The sequence below is a fragment of the Dermacentor andersoni genome, chromosome 11 (assembly GCF_023375885.2).
Source record: "Dermacentor andersoni chromosome 11, qqDerAnde1_hic_scaffold, whole genome shotgun sequence".
Classification (NCBI taxonomy): Eukaryota; Metazoa; Arthropoda; class Arachnida; order Ixodida; family Ixodidae; genus Dermacentor; species Dermacentor andersoni.
The window spans coordinates 51,351,472-51,368,285 of record NC_092824.1 but is presented as its reverse complement, the minus strand read 5'-3'; the positions used below and the strand labels follow the sequence as shown (position 1 = coordinate 51,368,285).

The 16,814-nt window shown below is 44.7% G+C and overlaps 1 protein-coding gene across 2 annotated transcripts in view; it reads right to left on the bottom strand.

Annotated features, from left to right (window-relative positions):
* The window catches only part of LOC126517839 (uncharacterized), a 69,532-nt gene that overhangs the window by 40,941 nt on the left and 11,777 nt on the right, over nt 1-16,814 (bottom strand). For both annotated transcript variants that reach the window (XM_050167643.3, XM_055064535.2), the window contains exons 4-6: nt 12,552-12,905; nt 11,390-11,746; nt 3,731-3,957 (exon numbers count right to left, since the gene is read on the bottom strand). In XM_050167643.3, the coding sequence (XP_050023600.2) occupies nt 3,731-3,957; nt 11,390-11,746; nt 12,552-12,905 (938 nt within the window). The remainder of the gene's footprint in view (nt 1-3,730; nt 3,958-11,389; nt 11,747-12,551; nt 12,906-16,814) is intronic.

Here is a 16,814-nt window from a genome sequence, read left to right as displayed (position 1 = left end):
CACACTCCGCTTGCAAGCCCCGCACACTGCGTACAACAGCATAACTTGGCCGAGATGTTCAGAGCACTGTATGCTATCTGTAAATATGTTGTTTTACCAAGCGCTAGGGGTGGCACAGGACCCCTTAAAGCAATTCAGTACGACCACACCTATCGCAGCCAAGCGTTTTGCCTCTCTCTCCTATCTTTTCCTTCGTTAAAACTTTTTAACTCTAAATTGTACAGTTACTTATGCTAGTAACACCTCCAGTTCCATCAATCTCTTCTCTGCTTTTCTTCCACCGATAATCTACATGCCTTTTGCTTATCTCGACTGCCGACCAGCTAGTTTTTTTTTTCTTGTCACACAGTGCGCAAAGTGGTCGATCCCTGGGATATCAGCACGATGGCAGCACGCGAGTCACGTCAAGCCAATGAGTCATGCCAAGTCACGTCAGTCAAGCCAATGATGACGGGTGCAACAAGAATGAAAAATGACACGAGTCATTAGAAAGGACTGCTCTAATTTGTTCCAGCCATAGAATACCCTGCTAGAACTACTAGAGGGAAATTTGGCACCAGTGTTTATGGTGGCTGCAGGTATGGCAGTGCTGCCGGGATGATTGGTAGTAGAACATGAACGACGATGCTGGTGCCGGCTGGCTGGTGCATCTTGACAGGTCAAAAGCATGGGACTTCGCAAGAAGGTGCAGATAAAGCGCTAACCTGCAACTAACATTCATTGTGTGCTGCGTGTGGAATGAACTGGTAAGGTGGAAACAAGGGAAAGGACTATAACAGAACATATTGAGCAGCTAATTTAGTTATGATCATCATAGGCAATTACTCTGAATGGCAAAGACAGATATCCCAAAAGATGCATGGCTTCTATGGGTATTGTGTGGAGTCTCTTCGCAGCGGTGCAGTAATTCCCTACAAAGGGTAGTAGTAGTAGCAGCACTACATGAGACTTCATCCTTCTACCTTAAGCAACTAATTATAACGTGAACCTTTACTGTTCGGACGGCTTGCACCACATCAATTTCCTATACATGCATTTTTTTTTACCCGAAGCAGTGCTTGTCATGTAAACAGCACTCAAGCCTTACCATGGAGCAAGAAACATTTAGGGGTGGAAACTCTGCTGTTTGCGGTGACCAGAAAAGGTCACAACCCCGCGGAGCAACCATCATGCTGGCGGTACCTGGCAGCAGAAAAAAATTATCGCCGTTTCGGATGCCAAGGCAACCGGTCACATGTGTTGCTTGCATTTGGCCACGCATCTGGCACATGTTCTACTGAGGCCACTCATGCACGCTTCTTTAGCGCTGGTAGCCTGGACAGCGATTGGTGCTACACTTCAACCATTTGAGCACAGTAAAAAATAAAATGCATGCCTTTCAATGACTGCTATAATACGATTATCTGTAGCTTCCCCTTTTACGCGGCGCTATTATTTAACACACACGCAATGACTGATTAGGTGAGTGCAAGCGCTGCTGGCATTCGTCGAAGGCAAACATGCCTTCAATTTCTTTGTGTATGTGACCAAGCTGATTTTCCTCAAGCTCATGGGCCTCACACGCTGTCTGAACATCGCTGACATTCACTGCCATTGATGTTCCTGGCTTGTTGTATACACCCATTCTTGATCTTTTAATGGTAGCATGACTGATATTTGATGACGCTTCCCAGGGAGTCTGCTTCTTTTTCGGGGATGTCAAAGATGATGGAAATGGAAGAAAAATGCAAGGAACAGCCTCTGGATGCAGTCCAGTTTTTTTTTTTGGTGGTCCAGGATTACCTCGCCTCTAAGCTCATCGCAATATTTATCTCCTCTCATCATGTTGCTCATGAATTGCTTCTCGCAGAGGTGATCTCTCGATGCGAGCTGACGGCTGTCCCCGGGAATCGCCGCAGCCCATGCATGCACTCGTTCAGGATCATTCGGAGCCTTGAAGATGCTCAGTTGTTTCCTCCAAGACTTGTACCCACTTTTGCAGTTTTCAACAAAACACCCGCATCCTCTCTTAGGCTAGCAAATTCCGAAGATGGGCATTTGCGCGTAGCAGCACTGTTAGTATTACAACCCGCTAATAGACGCCGACAAGAACGCTTTGATTTTGACCTAGGGGTGCACAAACAACGTTATGGCATGCCCTCTGAAGCGAATGTCCACGTCGTGTGCTTGTTGTCTTGTTACAGGTACAGATGCTGCCAAAGAGAGCGTGCCTGATCTGCCTGCCCATCCTTTTTTCTTTTTTGTTGCAGTTTGCATGACGCATCACCTTGGGGCGCGTCATGCTATACTAGCTACATGCACCCTGGTTGGCGCATGCTACTTTTGCGAATTTATCTGGTCGCCTGCGCTGCCAAGAGTTTCAACTCCTAAATATTCTTCCTCCATAGGCCTGATTAAGGTTTCATGACTCACCCCCGTATTCAGAAATGCGTCTTAACTTGAACGCCATGCTTGACTTGATATAAACGACGCCTGGCGTGAACGTGCTTAAGACGCTCATTGCGTTTCCTTTGGTGGGTTCACGACAGACGTTATCTTAATCAGGTTTAAGCGTGGGCTTCAAGTTAAGATGCATTTGTGAATATAGGGGTCAGCCACTCAATGGGCCTTTGATACGATAGTTAAAGGACCCCTAGCTAACCCTGAGCTATAAGGTTTACTATATAGTATTAGCCATTTCTCTCCTAAATAGAACTCCAGCTTAAGGTTTAATGTCCCAGCCACTTTACTGTTCTTATACACAATGGCTAAGGGGCCCCAGACCTACTCTAGGTTAAAAACTTTGGTATATATCCACAGCTGTGTGCCAGTCTACAATGAACATACAGCCACACAATTTTTGAAGTGAAGCCATAATAGAGAAGTTACAAGTGTTGGATAAATGACTATGACCATCATAGCTCCTCGCTCGTCTTCACCACCCTTTACACAGGCATCCTCTCCATACCACCGTCTCATATACTGTCACCAGCTCTATGCTGTTCGGTGAAAGGTACGGGTCACAACTATATGCACCATAAAAAAATACTCTCCCCATCGTACGCCTCTGATCATGCTTTGCGCGATACTGAGCTCAGCAGCAGAATGCCATAGCCACTGGGCTATCGCGATGAGCCTTGTGAAAGTTTGGCTATTAAACGTACACTACCTGCCCATTGTGTCCGAACAAACATATTAAACATATTGGCCAAAGTATGCAGACTGACAAAAAAAGCACATCCCATGCACCCAGAAAATCCTCTGACGTGGTGGCTTGTGCAATGTGATTGCTGCCTTTCAGACCATGGAAGTGAATGCTACGTCAATTTTCTCATCAACACGGGCTACATACATTGAATATATGTTGTGGTTTGCAAACAATTTATAGTACCTATATTGGTCCTTGTGACTAAGTAAGGCTTTTGGTGTCTGTTCTAGGTGTCTAGGCCCCATATTTTTACAGCCTAAATATCAACATCAAGATACCTTAGTTATATCTGACTGTTTGTTATATCCACTAATTTGTCTTATTTATCACTTCACCATATTTAAGAACTGGTGCATAGAAATCCGTAAGATATGTCGCACTTTAAAATTATTTACGTTTAAAATTTCATATAAATAAATTTCTTACACCAAAAAAGAATTTGTTGTATTATCCAAAAACATTCGCTATATTTATACTATACACATTCATTATATTGAAGTCCTACACAACTAAAGTGCACAAACTGCTCTTCTCATTATGTACCCGTGATCACGGAGCTGGCTCGTGGAAGGTGCCAGGAACTTGAATTCGCGGTTGCCAACACGCACTCCCCGATGCAGGAAGGCACCGACAATGGCGTTCAGCATAGAGTCCCGAGCCGAGTGCAGATTTAGCGTGAACGACAGCTTGTCCAGGTTGTCGTCCCGGAAGGACGCCCGAATGGCGAATTCGGTGTTGAACTGTCGGAGGATTCTGTTCTCAAAGTGAACCTGCGGTGCGGCAGAATGCAATTGAGAGTTTTACGGCACCATATGCCACGCACGTGTGCAATGCTGCAATGTAGCAGGCCCAAAGTAGGCGCACAAAGAATGCAGAGAAGGGCTTTGTGCATTACATACACACACTAACTACCTTCGGTCTCTTGCGTAGCTAGTGTAAGAGCATAACTGCACCCAGGCCACCCGCTTCAATAAGAACTTGCCTTTGCTCCTTGCGCTTCGTCGTGGCATGAGAAATAAATGATACAATCGACTTTTGCTTAGCTTTAATTACTGAGTTTGAGGGCAAAGTATTAGCAATCTTGCGTTGTTTTTGAGATCGGCTGTTCATTGGCGACACTGTTGGCGTGGCTGCCAAAATAGGAACCTCGAAACTTGGGAACAACCTTATTCTGTGCACCGATTCTGTGCACAAGAAGAACCTTGTGCACTCAATTTTCTAACTAACGAAATTTAGCATATATACTCTTCAAGATATGTAGAATGTTGATCTCTTGGAAGTACAATATCTCTCAGCATTAGTCGTAAAAGAACAAGACTATAACTTCATGGGACTGAAAAAATTTCGTTGAAGCATACTGACCTTTTCTTGCACAGTTCCACTCATTGTACATGCTGCTTGGATAGATTTTGGCACTTTGCAGTCTACAAAGAGCTAAGTAAGCTACAGCAGGATGCTTTTTGTGAAAGATTAATATGCAACAAAGTGCCCACAAAGATCACTATAGTTTGCCGTTGTGTGGGACATAACTAAAAAAAATTGTAGCAGCTAGACAAAAACTAATGACATATTCTAAATCTGCTCGAAGAACTCTCTAATTGGCTCAATTTTCAAGCCTCTAGTACAAATAATAAAATAAAATTTTTCGAGCAGCATCTCCCCTAAGCCTACACCCAGATGGTGTGGATTTCAATCAGACTTTGGCTAGTTACATAGCGCGTAATGGCAATTACGATGCAATCGTGTGGCAAGACATTTTTTCCCCCTTTATTCTTCTGCGTTGGGGTAGGGACCGTCTTATGGGAGATTCGTGGCCCTGCCGGTACGACCGAAAGCACTGGTCAGAATCTGAGAGTCCCGAGGCAAATCGGTAGAGTGGGCGAGTATGTTTTAGGCATATTGAAAGGTGCCTCCCATTGCTGTAAAAAGTGTTTCGAGCTCCGTCTATCAGACGGCACAACAGATTGATGCCAAACGTTCTCTTAAGCCTGCTCAGCAGCATGCACGCGGTTGAGCCGCAGCTTTTCACATGAATCTATGTAAACTGTTTCTTGTCAGCCAATTACATTTATTACCAAGATCAGTCCACAATTATTAAGTCAATAAGCGATCTGAATTTTTGGACATTTTGTGTATGAATTATATTTCACTTGTTTTGAGCCACTTTAGGACATCTTTGAGAGGGCTGTCTACTCAGCCCAGTTTCATGCAGCCTGATGATGTTATTTTTAACTTACACCTTGATATGGTGGTTTTTATTGGGGCAAGGGCCAGTTATGGCCAAAGAGCGCTATGACAAATGGTAATATTAAGGACCTATTGTGAATGGCGTGGACAGCACATTCATCACAGTAAGTGTGACATAGCTAAATAAGGGCCTAAAAATTGTTGCTGTAAATGGCATAAAATGCATACATACTAAAATAATGACACTGATTAGTAAGGGATGTGGACGATGGCAATTGTGTTTGGCAAAAACATACGAAAACGAAACAACGGTTGCACTAGAGCATGAAGATGGCCCTCGAAAACAAGGGCTGTTAATCCATGTGTTAAAATTTCCTGGCCAAATTATTTTCAGGGTGTTGATTTCGGCTAAGAAATCTAAGGCTTTTCGCAGATTAAAAAGCGATTCATCGCCAAGAAAAAATGCAGTGTGAAGAGGTATATTTTCCCGACATGCAGAATGAAAATACTTTTTCCTCTCAGTTTCTATTGCAGGGCACTGGATAAGAACATGGAGGACTGTCAGGCTATTGCTGCACCTACTACAAGTCGGAGAGTCCCACCCAGTCAAGAGGTAGGAGCGAGTACTGTATAAGTGTGTCCTATTCTTAATCAGCAAAGAAGTACTTCCTTGTATCGTGCTGTTTTCTCACTTATCCAATTCCCCAGTTTTGGTTTTATAGTGTGTAGCTTATTCAATGTTTGTGTATCCCACTCTCCTTGCCAATGACTCCTCAGTTTACAACATAGAAATGTCTTTAGGTCTGTGGCAGGTATGGGGACATTACCATCTATGTCGCTAATACTCACTGACGTAGCGTTGTCGTCAGCAGCTACGTTGCCTTTTATACCTTTATGGCCTGGCACCCAGCATAAGACAATCGCTTGGTTGCACATATACGCAGAGCACAACAAGCTATACAGCTCATTTAAAATGGAATTCTTATGTTTTCGTATGCTAATTAAGGCTCTCACGACACTTAATGAGTCTGTGAAGACAACAGCCTTAGCGACATTTCTGAGCCTTATGTGTTTAATAGCCGAAAGTATGGCGTATGCTTCTGCTATAAAGATACTGGTGTGTGGGTTTAGTGCCCCAGATGTTGAAAATGAGGGTCCGAGAGCTGCGTAAGCAACACCAGCAGGAGACTTTGAAGCATCTGGGTAAAATTCATCACAGGAATTCTTTATGTTCAAGAAAATGTGATTGTATGTGAGCCTCAGGTGCCCGCTTTGATATTTCCAAGAAAGAGCAGTCACACTGGATAGTTTGCCATTCCCAAGGAGGTGGAAGCCGAGTAGAAGCCAACAAGACATTCTCTAAAAGAGGGACCCCTGTTTTTTCTGAGAGTGCTTCCAACCGGAGGGACAGAGGAGGCCGGATACCTGGGGGGTTACGGAACAGCCTGGCAGTGGAGGAGCCGTGAATACTTGAATGACATGGATGATCCACAGCTGATTTTACCTTCAAGGCATTAGAAACAAATATGTCTTTTGGTAGTATGGAGACCATTCATTAGATTCGACGTAAAGGCTTTGCGCAGGACTAGTTCTAAACGCACCTGTTGCAAGGCATTCAGAGTACTAGATCCAGCAGAATTATGGACTATGGCCCCATAGTCAAGGTGCATTAATACTAGGCTTTTGTACAACTTTATAAGGCATCTCCTGTCGCTTCCCCAAGCTGTGTGTGACAATAGCGTCAGCAGATTCATAGTCTTGAGGCACTTTGCCATAAGATACTTCAGGTGTGGCAAGAAAGTTAGATTACTGTCTAGAAGGATTCCTAAAAATTTGTGTTCACAGCTCACAGATAACCGTTCTCCATTGCGATCGATTACGGGGTCCGTCAGTATACCTCTCTTGTTAGAGAACAGGACGCACATACTTTCTTGAGGGTTTAGCTTAAAATCGTCTTCGTCCACCCACTTAGACAATTTATTTATGCAAAGCTGTACTTGTTGCTCGCAGATACTTGGATTACACGATTTAAAACATATCTGGATGCCATCCACATATACAGAATAAAACATAGTATACACTATGGCAATCTGGATAGAGTTCATTTTGACAATAAAAAGAGTGCAGCTCAGCACACCTCCTTGTGGAACACCAGCCTCTTGTGTAAATGGACGCGACAGAACGTTTTCAACTCTAGCACACAACGTGCGATTGGAGAGGCAACTCTGAATCACATTTAGCAAGTTACCTCAAACTCCCATTTCAGACAGATCACGGAGGATTCCAAAGCATCAGGTTGTGTCGTATGCCTTCTCCATATCTAAAAATACTGACAGGAAAAACTGTTTGTGGACAAAGGCATTGCAGATATTTGTCTCGATGCTAACAAGGTGAACTGTTGTGAATCTACCCTCCCTAAAACTGCTCTGTAAGGGATTGAGTATCTTGTTGCTTTCCAGAAAATGGATGAGGCGACGGTTAATCATTTTCTCAAATAGTTTGCATAGACAAGTTGTCAGAGCTATAGGCCTATAGCTGTTGGGTGACGAAGGGTCCTTGCCCTCTTTGAGAATAGGGATTATGATTGCTTCTTTCCAGGCAAATGGAATGTAGCCGGTGGAGAACATGGAGTTGAAGAGTGACAGTAGTGCTTCTTGGGTTTCGGGGTGTAAGTGTCTGATCACCCGATACATTATTCCGTCACTTCCTGAAGCGGACTTGTTGCAGCAGTTCAGTGAGGCCTGGAACTCAGCCATTTTAAATGGACGATTGTATACTTCACTAGATGTGCTTTTATGACCCAAATGCAGCTGTTCTGCTAATCGCTGGTATTTTGGGAATGTATCTGTGTAATGAGATGTACTGGAAATGTGCTCGAAATGTGCTCCTAGACAACCTGCCTGGTCCTCAAGAGTGTCTCCTTGTGCATTTAATAAAGTTAAAGGACGAGTTTCACGGCCTTTTATTTTTGTTCACCCTGTTCCAGGATTTTTGTTCATCTGTATATGAATTGATGCTGCTTATGCAGTTTTTCCAACTTTCCCGTTTAGCGTGGCTTCTTCTGCCTTTCGACTTGATCGCATTGAAATTAATTAGGTTCTCTGTGGTTGGGGAGTTACGGAGGAGATTCCAAGCCTCGCTTTTGCTTTCTCTGGGCTTCCTTACACTCCTCATTCCACTATGGAATACGTCATTTCGAGGGCGACCCATTTGTTTGGGGGATACGTACTGATGTAGCATCAATAATGAACTCTATTATGTATGCTATTGCATCATCTAGGCTAAGTCCACAGATATCATTCCAGAGCAGCCGTGTTAGTTCGTGAAACTTCGACCAGTTGGCTGAATAAACTTTCCATCGCGGAACATGTGCAGGACATTCACTTTGTATTTTTAAGGTTTAGAACGATGGGGAAGTGACCTCTTCCATAAGGGTTATTAATGACATACCACTCTAGATATGGCACAATTGTACTAGACGCTATGCTTAGGTCTATCGAAGAAAATGTTTTGTGTGTGTAGAGCTGTAAGATGTTGCCTTTTTCTTGTTAAGCAAGCAGGAACTTGAAGAGAATGGGATGTTTTCTATAAGCTGTCCTCTCGCATCACAGCGAGAGTCTCCCCTTAGTGTGCTATGTGCGTTTAGATCCCCGACGACTATGTAAGGGTGACGGAGCTCATAATAAAGCTTTGAAATGTCGTGCTAGAGAGTCGATAACTTAGGGGGATGTATACAGACATGATGGTAACTAGTTTATTGAATAGCACTGCTTCGATAGTAACTGTCTCAAAAGGAGTTCGAAGTTGCAGTCGCCGACAAGCAATGCCTTTGTCGACTATTATTGCTACCCCACCGGACGATACAACAGCATCATCCCAGTCTCTCTGGAAAATAGCATATTGCTTGAGAAAGTTTGTTAGCGTAGATTTAAGGTGTGTCTCCTGAACACACAGCACCTTTGGATTGTATTTGTGTAAGAGTTCGTTGATATCATCGAGGTTATGGATCAGACCTCTCATGTTCCAGTGTAATATTTGTGTATCCATACTGTTTGTGTTTACGTGCCGTGTGTCAAGAGGAGCCAGTTGGCTTACGGAGCCTTTCCTGGCCCCATGATCCAGGTTTTGTCTTTCTTGGAGCGGTCACCAGAAGCGCATTGCTCCCAAAGCACTGAATGCTCTGCCTGGTTTGTGGTTGTGTCCATCGGCTCCTGGGAGCCGCTGGACTTCCGCTCACTAGAACGGGGTGTTTTCAGGGTAGGCCTTGCCTCAAAAAGCAGAGCCTTGGAGGCCACCAAACCAGAGGTCGATGGGCCTTTTTTTAGATGTGGCGCAGCAGCACTCGCTGTTGTCGCCTGGGGGGCTTGGGACACTGCCACAGCCACGCTCTTTGTGGGTCGGGCTGATGCCCCAGTCTGCTGCGGTGTCGCCCCCTACGCGCCGCACCAGCATACCCAGCGGCATGAAGAAGGCAAACACGTTTTCATGCTGCCTTAAAGGAAATGTTCTCTTTTACTTTGAGAGTGATTATTTCTTTTTCTTTCTGCCATGTAGGGCAAGCTCTAGAGAAAGTCGCATGTCCGCCGTCACAGTTGGGACAGTGGAGTGCACCATTACAGTTATCCGAAAGGTGATCGTGGACACCGCACTTTGCGCAGGTTTGTAGGCCCCGGCAGCTTTGCGAGTCATAGCCATACCTCTGGCACTTGAAACATCTCCGAGGGTTCGGGATGTATGGTCGGACTCAGATTTTAGTATATCCCGTTTCTAATGTTTCTGGCAGCACAATGGACTCAAAGGTAACAATCAGATGTTTAGTTGGAATTTCTTTGTTTTCCCATTTGATTATAATTCTCTTTACTATGGTGATGTTCTGTTCCTTCCAACCTTCTAGGAGCTCTTCCTCGCTCAGATACAAAAGGCCCTCATCAGAAATTACTCCTTTGCTTGTGTTCATGGATCGATATAGAGTCACTGGTATATTTGCATTACCGAAGGAGACCAGATTTGGGAGCTTGTCATGCTTTTGTTTATCACCGACCTCAAGTAGGAGGTTGCCGCTAGCTATTTTTGTGACTTTGTAGCCTGGGCCAACTGATTCAGTGAGACATTTCACAACCGTGAAAGGTGAAATCATTCTAACTGTCTTTTCAGGATTTTCACTATGAATAACGTGAAATCGTGTGAACGTTTGTTTAGGTTGACAAAAAAACTGCAACTTCTCTTCGGTGCGTTCTCTTTTGTTAAGAGGCCGATCAAACAGATGGGGTAAGGACAATAAAACCATACACGTTTATTTAATTTCTGCAGCCTTGCCAGCCACCCACCATCGAGCCCAACAAGAGGATACTACAAAACTCGAAGGAAATGCAGACGCCAGCTGCACATAGCCGCTATAACCTAATATAGTAGATCCAAGGTTGGCTAAACTACACGAGGTTAACCCTTGCCGCCAGGAAATACGGAATTGGAAGTGAAGAGAAGACAGGAAAGATGAAAAGGTGACAGAGAAAGATGAAGATGGAGAGGAGGAGTGGGAAAGGCGACTGCCGATTTCCCCCAGGTGGGTCAGTCTGGAGGTGCCGTCTATGTGAAGCCGAGGCCGAAGAGGTGTGTTGCCTCTGCCGGGGGGCCTTGAAGGTCCAAACACCCAGCATCGGCTCAACCTCCAGGATCCCCCTTTCCCCAGACACGGCTAAGCCACGCAGGGCTACATGCGGGAGGGTCCAACCCTAGTGTGCTTGGGTACGTGGTGTCGCAACCCACCAAACGCCTGCTGACGCAAACGCCCCAGCGGGGGAACCCTACACCTTACATATTTTGTCGCATCGCACTGTAACACTAAAATGCTATCGCATCTTTTATTGCATAGTCACCAGACATGACTGGCAGTAAGTTCTTCTAACAATCGTACCTCCCATGCGCTTACTGTTGAAATCATGTAAATGTGTGCGTACACACAGTTGGTGCAGTGCCTGCTGCTAGAAAGGACTCCGCAACGCTGAATCTACACACCTGCGCGGGACGAAAGATGAGCCGGCCCGGTGTGATAAACACGCTCCGTACAAGGCAGGTGCCGCGGGCCAGCTGTGGCGGCTTCTCATCGTGGAACAGGCTGCAGGCGGCATAGAAGGCGCGTGAAAACACCACGACGTTGCCTGCATCGATGCTGGACACAACATGGCTGAGCGCCCGCTCCACCACTAATGGCTCCTTCTCAGATCGCCTCTCGATGTCCCTCACCAGCTTGTTAAATTCCGACTCGGACATGAGGACCATCTGGTCAAGGGCATCGAAGGTGATGTGGAGGGCCGCCTTGAACGCGTAGGCACAGGGATATGGCAGAGTCCTCTCCATCGTCTCGGCCCGCACCTAGAAGATGGCGAACATTAGGACCACCCGTTTCTTCTATTGCAAAAGCAATTATACAGACACTCTAGCTGCAATATTAGTGATGACGTTTTGTCCCATGCAAGCATACACTCACACACACACGCACACTGTTCCAACAACCTGCAGCATGCTTTAGGCAGGCAGCAAAAGAAGGCAGAACTGGTGCTACTAAATTGTGGTGTTCCTTGTTTGCAAACAAACATATGCCCTACATACATGGATAAATTGCTTTCTCCTCACTGCGCATGCTTCTTACACTACCGAGTTTTTGTGGCTTACACACTTTAACCCACATTATATGGCACATTCGCCATACAATGTGTTTACTCACGCTAAGAAATAGCATTGTTAAAAATATAGCAGCACCCGCGACTCTCCCTTCAGTGTGAATTGCCGAGATAGCTTTACTCTCACAATTACTCCAATAAATTTCCATGCCAACGATGAGTCTCACTAGTCCAGCGATTTCCTTTGGTCAATCGACTGCCACAGGGCTCTTTTAGTAGTCATTTTATAATTTGGCACCAGCTTTGCAGAAAACAAATTTTTAGTGGGCATTTAACTGAAATGTACAGCATGTCCGGCTTGCGTTTAATGTATGCAAGGTGCCGAATACTATTCTAAAGCTGTGCATTCATACTGCGACAACGGTTCGTAATAAGAACCGACTAGGGAAGCCATCACACCTAAGCTGTCTCAACCTCGGGAGGCTGCAGCCACGTTCAGAACCGTGCTTGCAACCATAGTATCTTTACCTACAGTAAGAACGCCGCAGCACCCATACCTGAACCTTGTGGGTCCACTGGACCGCTGCACTGTCGGGGCAGTAGGTTCGAATGGGTGCATAGCAGATGAGGGTTCCATGGGAGCACCGCTGCGAGAGCCGCCCAACCACGCGCCTCGCAAGGGAGTGGTCCCGTACGACCAGCTTGAGGACGAGGCCTCCACAGAGGGAGGCGGTATGCGCGGCACCGCCGATGCAGTTGCACCCAATGGCAAGGTAGCGCTCCCAGCGGAGCGGAGCCCCTGCGCTGCCGGGCCTCGACGGAATGTCATTGACCACTTCGCCCATCAGCATCGCCGGTATTTTTAGGTGAAGGTACAGCTCGACAAAGCGGTTTTTCTCGTTGATCAGCACCTGAAATGTCAAGTACAGGGGGGCACACCGCTCTCGAGACATGCCAGCGAGTTACATCGTAAAACTACCGTGTCAGTGAGCTGCCCCTCCTCCTGCTAACCATTACTGGTCCAATAATTCCTGCAGAAGTCATTGTTTCGCAAGAAATATCCAACACCGAGAAAAGCAAACAAACTGTTGCAATGCTAATTACATAATTGGATTGGCATTGCTACAGCTTGACAAATGTGTGTCATTCCTCCTTCAAAGGAGCCTTGAAACTCTTTTCGAAATATTCAAAGTGTGGCTTCAGTATTAAAAGATGTCTCAAGAATCTCATGCCACGTTATCGAACAGATACGTGGCTTTCTTTTTTAGTCTCTGCTAGCATGCTGGAAGCTACACAGGGGAGAAGCCAAGGGGGGGCTAGCCCAGTGCAAAAGTTTAGTGTCTCAGCGGCACAAGGGCTTGTCGCAGCCTTCCGTGGCAGCTGCAGTAGTCTGCACTACACAGCATGCCGCAGCTCTCTTGGAGCCCACACGCAGCAGATGCAGCTGCGCGCAGCTGTTGTGCTTAGATTGGCACTGCAAAGACGAAATGGTTTTTCTTTCTGCGATATCAGACATGTATATATACATAAATGTTTCCATGTATTAAGCTACAAATTAGCGATTATTTATTACTGAGAATGTTCTCACAATCACAATATCAGCCAATAGCTGTAGGTGGACCCAGCTGCTTGCAATAACTCTGCATGAAGACATTGTGGAAGCAAACGAGAGTGATCTTGCACTTCTTTGACAGATTGTGAATTCCCTGCTGCATGCAGTGCGATGATATTCAGGAAGTGTTTCAGGGCCTCCTTAAACTTCGCTTTTTTTTATTGGCCCATTGATCTGATAGGATATAACTTGCCATGGTAAGCATAATATGGTTTTACTTTGATGTCATTGTGTTGATGACAGAACAGATAGAATTTGTTCTCTGTAGAATTTGCTGAAATGAGTAATGTTATTTCTCTACAACACGAAAGTTAGAGTTGATTTACCTCGCAGCAGAAGTATCTCTTTGCTCGTTCATATACTTCCTGTCGAAACATTTATGTTGATTTTGTTACATTATGGGACAGTTTGTGCACCTTACGGCATACATTTTCTTATCTGCAACAATACAGCAAAATCAAACTGTTGTTGCTCATGCAAACAAAATATATGCATACCTGCTTAATTATTTGTAATTAATTAATTAAAACTTAATTTAAGAATATTTTGTAGACAACAATGAGGAAGAGACAGCACTATATTTTTTAAAAGCTTGCCCTAAAGATACACCTCTTCCAGCACTTTATAAGCACTTTATAAGATTATTTACTTTTAGGCGCAGCTCACAAGCAGCACAATACTTTTTTCACAGGAAATACTGACTGACAGAAAAGCATTGCTTTAAGATTACAGTGGCCTTTTCAATGACTTTGGTGTTGCCAATCTTTCCTGCTTTGGGAACTCGTTTGTATGAAGTTGTTTGAAGAAAGTATTCCACACTTGCATTTCTTCACCATCAGAAACTTCCAACGAAAGGTTCAAGGACCTACGAGCGAAAATTGTTCACTTGTAAAATTTTAAAATGAGCCCAAATTTACAAACTTCATGAAAAATTCGAGAGAGCTGGCAGATGCATGCGCCGATTTGTACATAAACATACTGTGGATATGACACGAGGGGGAGTGATGGTAGCATGCATATTCTTTTTTAAGTGGGATACTAATGCATTTTATTAAAGCTGATTTAGCTCTAGACTCAGCACACTAATCAGCAGCAAGTTTGGAATAGCAGAGACTGGCAAGAAGCACATTGTATTTAGACCACAGCAAAAATTTCTTTTTGTGGCTTTGCTGTTGCCGATTTCGCCTGCTTCAGGAATCAGTCTATGCAAGCTTGCTTCAAGCAGCTACCCTTCTGGTGTCCCTTCATCCTCATGCAGAAGACAGCAACAGGGTCTGAGACAGACGAGCGACACTTTTTCACAAACGGGATATGTTTTTCATAACACTTGACGCAGCATTCGTAAAATTATAGAACGAGCCCCAGGTTCGTAAACATTATGGTAAATTCAGGATAGTTGGCAGGCATGCAGGTCAGGAGCCTAGTCAGGCATCGACATGCTCTTCCAGTTCTCCATTTTGTTTGTTTTTCTTTTCACTTTTTCACCTGTTTTCCAATGCTATTACTTAAAGTGAAAACAAGCATGGAGATGAAAAGAGAAAGCGAAATTGTAATAAAGCGAAGAAAAAGGCGAGTAGAGGAACAATGTGAACACGTTAACATCAATTCATTTACATCCACTGCAGAAAGGAAACACCACTTACTTCATGTTAACCATCGGCCAGCTTCATCCTGTGACTGCAAATTTCGTAATCTCACCTTGCCATAATTCTCTGCCGTCCTCGACTGTGCTTCATTTCCCTCAGCAACCACTCTGTTATTCTGACAGACCACTGGTCCTCTGCCTTGCACATTAAATAAGCTTCAACTATACTGCTTCTTAATGCCAACTATACTCCACAACTATAGCCAGCAATGCTACAAAGGCTAAAGGCATTTCTACTGCTTGTGTTCGCAACAAACAAATAGTGTCACACACGAGACAAAATTATAGCATCTGTCGTGCAATTTGACTTAACGTTAGGTCTCATACTGTTATGTTGCAAGGTATGATATAATAACCTCATGAAAGGCAATGGAGAGACGAACCTACTTAGTGTCGCGTGAGCGGACTGACACATTTCTGCTACCGGCTGCCTCGGTGCTCAGGCTGCGCTTGCGACGAAAACATAGTAAGTCGCATGCCGCAAGCATAAAGATGCACGAATACACGATTTGACGTCGTTTTACATTCAAAAGTTGCAGTTGTGAATGCGAAGTGGTTATTCCACTGAAGGCATTGCTGCTCAACAAGTGCACTGCAGAACCCGCAGAACGAGACTTTTATGACCGGACTGCCTGCGCAGCTTCCAAAGCACTGCCTGCCAGGTACGAGATGAAGTACGGAGTGTCACACTACCTGTGTTTGCTCTCTACGAGAATACATGCTGCTCTTAAAGTTACTGGCTGATGGGGGTTAATGTCCCAAGCCAACAGAGGGACCACAAGGAATGTCATAGTGGGGTGCTCCAAATTAATATTTATTTCCTAACTCGCGACAGATGCTGGAGCGAAAACCTCCATCTATATTCTGTTTCCTATGTAGCCGGCAACACTGGAGATGCTAGTGCAACATTTCACACTGCCTGCATCTGTGACCAAAAAGTATTGTGCTGCACGAGAGAGCAAGAAATAAGAATACAATAGACGATTTGGCATTTCGTTGGCTTCGCTCGTTACAGGTGCAATCTATAAAGCAATTATGACATGAGCACATTGCAGATCTGGGGTCAAATTCGCAAAACTTTTCTTTTGCAAGTGCCGTTTGCAATTGGCCCGCTGCTTTCGCAAATATGTACAACTGAGAGTTTCTCTTACGAAAAATTCTAGACTTAGAGCTGTTTGTGCATACGGGCCTTGAACCATGATGGCACAACAACAACAACAGAGTGACATGTTCGACTGACCCCGCCTGCTACACAACTTCCACGGCACACCACCTGCATTCATGACCGAGACGTAGTCCACTCGGTATGTACTGGAGGCGCAAGGCAGACAAACAATGCATGATTTGGATAAATGTCAACTCCGTACGTTATGGTTCCTTTATTTTATATTCTGTTGAAAAACGTAGCAGATCAAAAGCCAGCTCACAATGAAATGCGCAAAGTGACATTGCCACGAGCCACACTACTTGCATAGCTTCCACAGCGTTGTTTGCAAAGTATAACAGAGCACTGTGGAACTTGAATATACCAAACTATTCTCTACATGGAACGCTTGAAACTTA